We start from the raw sequence: 10381 nt of genomic DNA on the forward strand, positions 1-10381 counted from the left end.
AGTAAATGTCATGTGATCTGTGGCTCCCAAATCAATGATCCAGTGATTGCGGTTAGCCCGATTGAAACTAACCAAAGCACTTCCATGATTACCTTATGACATCACATTCCGTGGATCCATGTGAGGTATCAATGAGTGTTGAGGCTTAGCGGTCACTAGAGAAGCTCTCCCTTTCCCTTCTACTTGCTTTCGAGCTTTCAACTCCTTCCACCAATCTGGATACCCATGAAGTTTAAAGCATGTCTCCCTGGTATGTTTAGCATTACCACAATTTGAGCAACCTCTCCCATGAGAATTTTTCGAGCGTGGAGCTAAGCTAAGTCTTCCTCCTTCCTATGCAACCCTAGGCTTAGCCATCTGTAACAATAGTTCTTGGTTCGCTTTGACATTCATCTTATTCCACCGGGATATCATAGCTGTTGAATCATGGACAATATCACTGTTAGTCAGCATTATAGTTTGTCTCATGTTTTCCCTTTGAACATGCGCATTGGCATGTTCAATTGTAGGAAACAACTGCATCTGCAAGACATCTGCCCGAACCTTGTCAAGACAGTCGTCCAACCCATCAAGAAAGATGTATACCTGATCTTCTTGTATAGCCATATTGTGTCTTTCAATATCTTCCGGACACCTCATTAGATTCAGGTGACAGAAGTCGATCTCTCTTCACGGACCTTGAAGATTATTGTAGTATGCTTCAATTGGTCCTCCCGCTTGTCTCATTCGAGCTACACGCCTCTTCAAGTCATAAACCCGAGAGGCATCCGTTCCATCGAAAAAGGCTGTTGCAACCGAATCCCCGACGGACTTTACTGTTGGGAAGCGAATGAAATTACTAATTAAGGCCGAGTTCATTGAATTGATCAGCCACCCTTTAATGGATGAGTCTTCGGTTTCCAATTTTGAAAGGATCTGTAGGTAGAGGGTGAGGGAGGTCTCCATTGATGTATCACGACTTGTCTTTGCTTATGACGCACATCTCGACAACCTAAGACCATAAGCCATAGTTGGTTCCATCCAATTTAATTGCAATCTATGATGAAGATGAATCATTCTACGGTGTTGGTGCCGAAGGAGGAATCTGGTTCTGAGTCAGAATCTAAATCAATCTAGTGGTCAGATTCTCCAAAAATGCTTCTGTGGTTGAATTCCCCCTTTGATTTTGGTGGGGAATCATTGCTCCTGTAGGATTCTGATCCACCATGGGTCCAAGGTCGATCGCGTGAATGATGAAGAAGATTGGGCAATACGAAGTCTTGGGTGGCCGTGGCGAGACGAAGGCCACCTTGATTTTGTTGTTGCCGGAGCGGGACTACCATAATTGGGGATTAGTATACAGTACTCACAAAGAACAAACCCTAGGCTTTGATACCATGTTCATATATAGAGGTTTTGAGGAAAAAAACGTTATTTCTCGATTTTCTGTATTCCTTCTTTCATATCTATTACAATGGCCTAGAGATCTATATATACAGAGAAAGGAAAGACTTCTAAAAAGGCATAACCTTTAATTTAACTAATTACAACTCATACTTATATTTTACAGCTTATTCTCACAACATGGGTTACAAAAGATGGAGATTTCTTTTGGACTAGAGGAAAGATCCATGTAACTTGGCCAAATTACAAAAATCATGGGACTTCACAAAATGTGTTGCACTTTCTAATCGGCAAAAGTACACTTTTAGTGCCAAAAGTTATATACAGAGATCACTTTGGTGCTAAAAGTTTCAATCGAATCACTTTAGTGCTAAGTTCGATTTGCTCTGTCAAAAATGTGACATGGCACTATTTTATTATTATTTGAACTCTGACGTGGCTCGGCGAGGTCTAGTCAACAATTAAAAAATGTAAAAGTTGAAAATATACTAAAAATAAAAATACAAACTAAATTAATTTACAAAAATTAAAAATTAAAAAAATACAATTTTTTTCAAAATAAATTGAAAAATTAGGTTAAAAATTAACAAAAAAAAATCAAAACTCAAAAAAAAAAATGTGAACTTGCAGAATAGGCAGCAAGGGCTTGCACATCCCTCTCCGCCTGGTTCTTTAGCTAGAAACTTTTTCCCTTTTTTTTTTAAGTTTAAGGATTTTTGTTAAATCTTTTAGCCTATTTTTAATTTTAAATAAAGTTTGTATTTAAATGAATTTAATTTTTTGCTCATTTTTAAATTTGAACTTGATTTATTTTAATTTATTTTAAAATGCAAAAGTCCACATGGCAGCTCACGTGGACTTATTTGAATTTTTTTAATGTTATTTTACATTAAAATTTAATTATTAATGACACGTGGCAGTTTTGGCCTGAAAATTTCGCCGGAGGCACCAAAATGATCTCCGTACATAAGTTTTGGCACTAAAAATGTACTTTTGCCCTTTAGAATCTCATTGAAAATAAATCATGCAGGCTGTGCCTTTGTTCTTGTCAAAGATTGCTCCTGTTCAACAAAGAGGAGCTGTGCACGTTCTATTCAAGTCTGTCCCTATTGGCATTCCGGTCACGAATTCAGTAGACTACGGTACTTCAAAGATGCATCCGCACGGATGGCGCCCTTAGGACTCACCAGCGTCCCTGTGATGTTCCTGCTCGTAGGATCGGTAGTCATCACCACGACACCGACTAGGCTAGTCGGGCGCGGGAATGAAAAGAGTGCGGAAGAAAGGCTCTTGAGAGGATAAGGAGTGTGAAAAGAGTTGAACCTGGATTCGAGCAGATCACAGCGGCCTCTGAAGTGACCCGGCAAGTCAAGAGCCCATTCAGGAAGCTCCTGATGAGGCCAAGCTTGCCTCCCCTAATAATGGGGATCTCATTGCAAGTGTGCCAGCACTTCACCGGGATCGACGCCTCGATGTTTTACGCTCTGGTCCTCTTCCAGACACTCGGGTTCTAAGATTAACGTATGGGTGTCATCCTCCGTCATCACGGGATTGTGAACGTGGCGAGTACGTTAGTGTCGATCTACACTGTCAATAGAGTCAGCAGGAGAAAGCTGCTCCTCCAAGCCTGCATCCAAATGTTCATCATTCAGGTTTCATATTGCTATATCTGGATTTCATGATGAGCAAGTCTGCGTGATTTTTTAGGCTGCTATTGGAGCAATTCTATTGGCCTACTTGGAAGCCACAAACTCACTAGACAAAAGAGACGCTGCAATCCTAGTCGTGCTCGTGTGCTTGTTCGTCAGGGCATTTGCACTGTCATGGGGCCCGCTCGGTTGGCTAATTTCGAGCGACACAGCCCCGTCGAAACAAGGACCACCGGGTTCGAATTACCGGTCGGCTCCAACATGCCGTTCACATTCCTTGTAGCCCAAGCCTTCCTCTCCGTGATGGTGCCCCATGCGCCCCCACATTTTCTTCTTCTTCGAGGCTGGATCTTCCTGATTGGGCTACTCGTGCTGTTCCTGCTGCCCGAGACCAAAAACGTGCTGATTGACGCAATGGTCGACGAGTTTTGTAAGCAGCACCAGATTGGAACACAAATTGGATCGAAAGATTATGAAAGATTGAATCTTTCTAATGTCACTCAACAACAAGGACGTGTATAAGTGAAAGCAAACTCTGCATATCAATACAATAAAGATAGTCACCTAGAAAACTTCATACTAGCTTATGTATCGTCAGTATATCTCGACGAATACTATAGATTTACAACTGCGAAGGCGATTTATAGTCCATTGTTGTGTCCATTCAGGGAGGCGCCGTTACCGTTCTTTACTGGAATTTTGTCGTCCATGAACCGTTTCCAGAACCAATGCTGCATCCACACTTTCTCGGTCATCTCCTCGATGGGGACGTTCTTTGTCTCCGGGACCAGAAGCAGGACGAACAGCGACATGATCAACACCCACCCGGAGAAGAAGAGGAAGATGCCGAACTTGAAGTGGCACAGCATCGAGAGGAAGGCCTGCGCGATCACGAAGGTGAAGAGCAAGTTGACGCAGACCGTCACGCTCTGCCCCGCCGAGCGCGTCTCCAGGGGGAAGGTCTCGCTCGGGATCAGCCACCCGAGGGGGCCCCATGACCACGCGAAAGCCGAGATGAACGTGCAGACCAGGATGACCACAAAGATGGAGAAGCTGTGACTGAGATTCTCCGAGTGGTCCTTGACTTTGATTCCGAGTATAATGGCGATCGCAGTCTGGGACAGGAACATTTGCACGCCAGCCTCTAGCAAGAGCATCCGGCGACCGACCTTGTCGACTGAATAAATGGACACGCAAGTGGATAGGACATTGACAGCCCCGACTATGACGGCCGAGTAGAGCGACGCGTCGCCCCCGAATCCCACCGTGTTGAAGAGGACCGGCGCGTAGAACATGATGGCATTGATGCCGGTGCATTGTTGGAAAAGCTATTGCAATGCAAGAAATATGTGCTTGTAAGAAATTGAAAACATCTATCATCACTAGATGACTGCCCTATCTGTAATTTATGATCTAGAGATGAAAGGGAAAATCAATTTGGAAACTTATATTATGTCCGTACTTTTATACAGTAAGTACCTGCAAGGACATGGCAATGACTAGCTGAGGCCTGTTTCTCCTCTTGAGGAGGTTCCGGAACGGGTGCTTCACTTCTTTGGCGACACGGCTCGCCTCGACGAGCTCCAAGTACTCGGGCTCGACATTGTCGATCCCTCGTATCTTCTGGAGGACCGCTTTGCCTTCCTCATGGCGGCCGCGCTCGATGAGGCTGTTGGGCGTGTCGACCACCATGAGAGCCCCTATGGTCAGAAGACCGGCCGGGATGCCCGCTAGCCCCAGGGACAGCCTCCAACCCCATCCCCCTTTGATCCTATCACAAGTTTTCGCTGTCGTGTTAGATTAGGACAATCAATCCAAATCGAATCGAGTCGGTTCAATAATATTATCAGCAAAAATAGAGTTATCCACGACAAGACCTCGCATCTGGTTCAAGTTCACCCTATTAAGAAGAATCCAATCAACCAAACCTGTATTTCCCTTTATTCCTGATTAGTGTGAAAGGTGGCAAAACGGATCGGGTCGGCCTAGACACGTACGGCATGACCCATCAGTCATCCCCTAGATCGGAGAAGTCTCGTCCTTGGTGGGAGGGATCCTCCAACCTTTGGTTCCTATCGGATCGGTCCGATGTCCACGATTGCAACTCACCATCCACTAGGCTTGTCGGAAGAAATTCCCGAACTCTTCTGCCCCGACCGACACATATGAGAATATTTTACCTAGACACGTTCACCGAAACATGTGTGTTGTGTTCTCATTAGCTCGATTCGTTTTGTTTATTCAATCCTAAACTTCTCTCATCTACCGTTCCCACATAATTCGATATTCCGATTTTGTTATCCGGAAACTTAATTAATAAAAGAAGAATCATCTTATTCGTTTTTTTCCTCTTCTTTGCTTTAATTATACTATTATTCCTTTTTGTTCCGTTGCGGGTCAACCATCCTATAAATTTCAGCATCTTAGCAAAGACGACGTGGACGGTGCACCTTTATTCACACTTAAAAAAACAGAGAGAGAGGGGACCTTTCACAGAATCAACAGGTGTAACACGGGAGATGCGAAAAATATATTTTAAAAAAATTAAGAATAAAAAAAGAAGAAGAGGAAATAATATTTAATTTGCAATTATATAAGGGATTCTTGACTTACTTGTTAGTGCCGTAGTTGACTAGATTTGCGAAGAGGATGCCGATGGTGACGTTGAGCTGGAACAGTATGTTGAGCCCTCCTCGGATCCTCGTCGGCGCGATCTCCGACAGAAACAGTGGTACCGCCTAAAAGACAATTATTGCATGCACATGTTTTTGGTAAGTACAAGAAATCCAAAAACGATAAGTAATCGAAAATCTCGAGAATAGCACAAATATATTTGTATGATAGTGCTTAATAGATCCGAAATAGAGAAAAATCACGTTCACGGAACTGTGATTGGAACTCAATTTGGCAAAAAAAAACTTAATTCTTGCAGGATCATCATTGAAAATTGACTCTATCGTCGATCTTGTTAGTCGAGAGCTTTTAATTGACGATGATGGCCTCCTTTGCACAAAGACATCAACAAACTACTGAGCTTTCAACATAATTTTCGAGGAAGAAAATATTTCCCACTAACTGATTTGCTTATCTTGGCATGGATAGGTGCTTTAAGACTAGATTCATTTCACTAGTTATTTCATGATTTATTGAGTAATAAAATAGGGATAGTAAATTGTCGATTTTCCTGTTCGATTTTAACCCTTTTTCATATAAAAAAAAATAGTACCTAATCCTCAGTACGGTCTATGATATTTTTGTTCAACCCCAAAGTCGTGATCTAGTCGCAACTGGCCACATAGATTTTTTGGCTAGATTAAGAAACTAACGTTTGTTTTCGACTCACACGGCGTGCTACATTAAACTATCAATTCTTAGAAGTAGGAGGAGCGAATTCTTCGTAGGTGGTTGCATTGAATTTTGAATTTTAAGTCTAGTAAAAAGATGATAAGATAAAATAGAAGTACAAAAAAAAAAGTGTGGAACATCGGGTTGGACTAGAAAAGGCCATAGGACTTGTCAAAAGGCCAAATGATTTAATGGGATGTTGTCGGCATTATCTGGATGACTCCAAGAACAGTCGATGTCGAATATGATGTTCGCCTTGGACCATCATGACCACAAACGAAATGTCCCAATCACATGGACAAACTGCCAAGTAACAGAATATCTCCCTCTTTATGAAATTATTGGCGGATTAAGCTTAAACAACTATTGATCGGGATTACCATATCTGCTAAAATACCCTTCCCAAGTTCGAGTCTTTCTGGACTCCTAATTTTCAAAAAAATAACCAGGGTTCCGAGAAAGGTGAATGCTTAATTGTAAAATGAGTAATTTGATGGAATTGGACGATCAACAAGAAACTGGTAATGTTACTTACGTAATAGCACGAGCTAAAGACTTTATTTCCAAGCGAAATTAAGATAAGAAATGGTATAATTGATGTATTATATGTTATCATGGTCCGAAAAATCATGTCGAGTTTAATTTAGGCTTATCTAAAGGAAAATCATTTTTACATGATTTAATGTGCTAGAGCATGTTTTTTTCTTCTTCTTCTTCTTCTGTTTTTCTTTTTATTTTATTTTTTCTATTAGGAACTCCTAAAAAAAAAACAAAAACAAAAACCTTTTCTCACCTGATGGTCAAATGTCACCCACCCTATGTTCTTCTCTAGTTAGAAAGACAGCTTGTCCTAATCAATGAACCTCCTTTGATCGACTAGAATTCAATCGTAACAATTAAAGCATCACGTAGCGACACCCTTTTTGGGGACCACATTTCAAAACAATTCACAAAGCGTTACGATTTTTTCGATGTGCGATCGTGTATATTGGTTGGACGGAATTTACCTGATTGGCGAAGCCGACGCCGCAGCCGAGCAAGATCCGCCCGACGATGAGCATGGCCAGGTCCTGGGCGGCGGTGTTGAACGTGACCCCGAGGATGAAGAAGATCCCGGCGATGAGCATGGTGAGCCGCCTCCCGAGCCGCCTCGTCGTGTAGGACGCGAAGAAGGTGGCCGTCAGCCCGGCGAGGTACAGCGACGAGGTGAACAGCTGGAGGCCCTGGTTGTCGTACTTGCAGTAGTTGCTGTCGAGCCCCGGCTGTTGGGTTTTCCGGTACACCACCGGGAAGAACTTCTTCAAGAAATGGGGCATCGACGTGACTCCGCCTGTGTCAAAATAAGTGAGACAAAAAGTTTCATTAGCGAAACAGAGGAAGCTAGCAAGCTGCGCGTACGTGATCGGTCACGTGACCAGAAATGTCCTAACGAGCTCTCTCTATTCCTCTCAAAACTCTTGAAGCTTTCGTGCAGATTAGTTCGTTTTGAAGTCGAGGGATGGAACCGAACCGGCCCGAACAAGACCGGCGTCGCGAGACAAACAATCGCAGCGCCGGAACATGAACTTCTCTACATGCCCGGAGGTTGTCGTTTGGCAATTTGATGGACCAACGAATGAATGAATTTACCTGAAACCCCGACGTCGTAGCCGAACATGAGGCCGCCGGTCGCGGCCATTATGCAGGAGATGATGACGATAGGCGTTATCTTTGCCTCGAACTGGCTCGCCCCCGGCGCCGCCACTGCCAAGCCTCCCCCCGCCATGTTGTACTCCGACCGTCACAGAGCTAATTCGTATGTGAAAAACAAGCAGTGGTCGAGCTCAATGCTCTCTTCTACCTCGAAGAAGAAGAAGAGGAGGAGGTTGAGAGATTTATGGTCATTACACCTCCATAATGGAGGGAGGAAGATATTATATATATGGCCCTCGAGACTTTGAGTATTATTAAATGGAGTATATTTTTAGGAACCCATGGTACAAATATCTGACTCTCAGATTACGAGGATGTCGTCCAACTTTAATTACATGCAATTTATTGGTTGGTCCTATTAATTCTTGACACCAATCTCGTACGTGTAACGTGATTTCATATCGAAAGAGAAAAATGAGAATCTAAAACAAATTCCCGTCTTACCCTCTTTCGATCATAATTCAGTCAAAACTTCTGGAGTTATCTTAGTCTGCAAGACAAATTCTATGGTCGTTCGATGTCGAACGAAACTGGAATGGCTCCCCTCGGTCATTTGATCGGCCGAGTTTCGCATGTCCTTCGTTTAATTTTCCGGCAACCAATGCATATGGAATATGGTTAGTTCCGATGGAGTTCTCGACTTTTCAACTCACATGAGATACACAAGATCCGACGGTCCAAACGTATTTCGACATGGGGATACATCGGAAAGTCTCTGTGAAATGCTCTAAATCAGCGCCAGCTGCGAAGGTCAATGAGCAAACACCGTCGTCAAATATCTTTTGATTTCTGAAAAGAAGAAAGATTCCCGTCCACGGTTTCCAAAGGGAGCCGATGGCTTATCTCTACAGGAAGTCAAGCAAAACCCTAGGCTCAACATTTGTCTCGCTTTCTCCCTTTTTCTTTGAACATTCGACCACAAAGATTCGAAGTGATAAAGCGACACGTGTAGAATGTCGTTTCGATCAAGCAAATGGTCTCGTCGAATTTTTTTGCGCTTGGGTCTATTTTACTTTGGGAATGGGAACATGTTGTTTGAATTTTAACGAAGAACAAGATAAGGGGTGAGTGTGTGTGTGTGTCAGCTACGAGAATTGATTCGTGCCACGTTGCAATGTTGCGCGTGAAAATTCGTTAAGGAGTGGCATTAAGGTCAAATTAGGGGGAAGCGAAGGTTATCCAAATTGAAAAAGGGGCTGGGGAGAACGTGCGAGGTCGGTCGTCGGATTTGGTAGAGTATGCGTGATAGCGTGGTGGTTGAAAGTTGCAGCACGACTGTGATTTTGGTGTGCATATTGGATCGATTTGACTTAGCCACAACCTATAGCTTGATTTTCAAAAAGTATTGGGTACGTTATCGATCATAAGAGATCATTGGGTTTGGGTATGTTTCGAAGGTAGAAACGATGAAAACGCGAGTAATCCAATCTGCAAATGCGCCCGGAATTAGCTTAAAGCCGAGATTTTGGACAAATTCCTCTCTGAAAGCATGTGTTTTGAAATAATGCGACGAAAAGGTTTCTCCAAAACGAACAAATAAATACTCTACACAACCTGTAATTAAGCCTAACCAACAAAGAAACTCGGAAAATAAGTAATAGGTTAATTCTAGTTTTGGGCTCTCCTTTTAATTTTCTACGGGAAAATTATCAAAGATGTCTTAAACCCTATTGTGATTGTGCCAATTCAATCCTCAACTTTTTTTTGTCAATTCAGTGTTTAAACTTTTTACATTCGTACCAATTTTAGCTGTCGTTGACATAATAGCATCCACACTGTTTTTTTTTTTTTACTATAAGAGATAAACAGATCTCAAACTCATGAAATATCCCACTAACCTCATCCCCAAACAAAGGACATACAATATCATCAAACCCTAAATTATGGATTGGTCATAAGTTTAACTAGTCATAACATTTGGGATACATTTTCACAAATTTCTGTTAAAATTTTCTTTTTCCTTTTTTTTTAATACTTCAATTAGAGATAGCTTAGGGTCACATAAGTATGGACCTATATATATACTTTTGCCGAGGGAGGAAATATCTACCTAATCTCTTTTTTTTATTGATGGTTTTTTTTTTCCCCGTTTCCATTGCTAAATTAGATAATGCCATGAATAAAAGACCGGCTACAGTCGAGAACCATGTGTGAACTCCACATCTTGCATGATTGTAATTCGAGGTTATTTATAAAAAAAAAATTCCAATTCGAAAAAGAAAAAAGTATGTCGGGACAAATTTTGACAAAGTTTGAGGACGAGAGGCGCGAAGTGGCGTCACGTCAAGGCGGCTTTGGAGTTTAGGGCAGGC

At 42.3% G+C, this 10381-nt stretch overlaps 1 protein-coding gene and 1 pseudogene across 1 annotated transcript; one reads left to right on the forward strand and one right to left on the reverse strand.

Annotated features, from left to right (window-relative positions):
• The first annotated feature begins 2407 nt into the window (after window positions 1-2407).
• Window positions 2408-3649, forward strand: LOC115744857 (annotated as a pseudogene).
• LOC115744822 (sugar transport protein 13-like) lies at window positions 3529-8245 on the reverse strand. Its single transcript, XM_048280919.1, has 6 exons — window positions 8193-8245; window positions 8007-8158; window positions 7385-7707; window positions 5646-5770; window positions 4512-4803; window positions 3529-4360 (listed from the first exon to the last, which is right to left on the reverse strand). The coding sequence occupies exons 2-6, from the start codon at window positions 8140-8142 to the stop codon at window positions 3674-3676; spliced, it is 1563 nt and encodes a 520-aa protein (XP_048136876.1). The 5' UTR covers window positions 8143-8158; window positions 8193-8245; the 3' UTR covers window positions 3529-3673.
• Between the last annotated feature and the right edge of the window lie 2136 nt (window positions 8246-10381).

This window comes from Rhodamnia argentea, chromosome 6 (genome assembly GCF_020921035.1).
Source record: "Rhodamnia argentea isolate NSW1041297 chromosome 6, ASM2092103v1, whole genome shotgun sequence".
Taxonomy (NCBI): domain Eukaryota; kingdom Viridiplantae; phylum Streptophyta; class Magnoliopsida; order Myrtales; family Myrtaceae; genus Rhodamnia; species Rhodamnia argentea.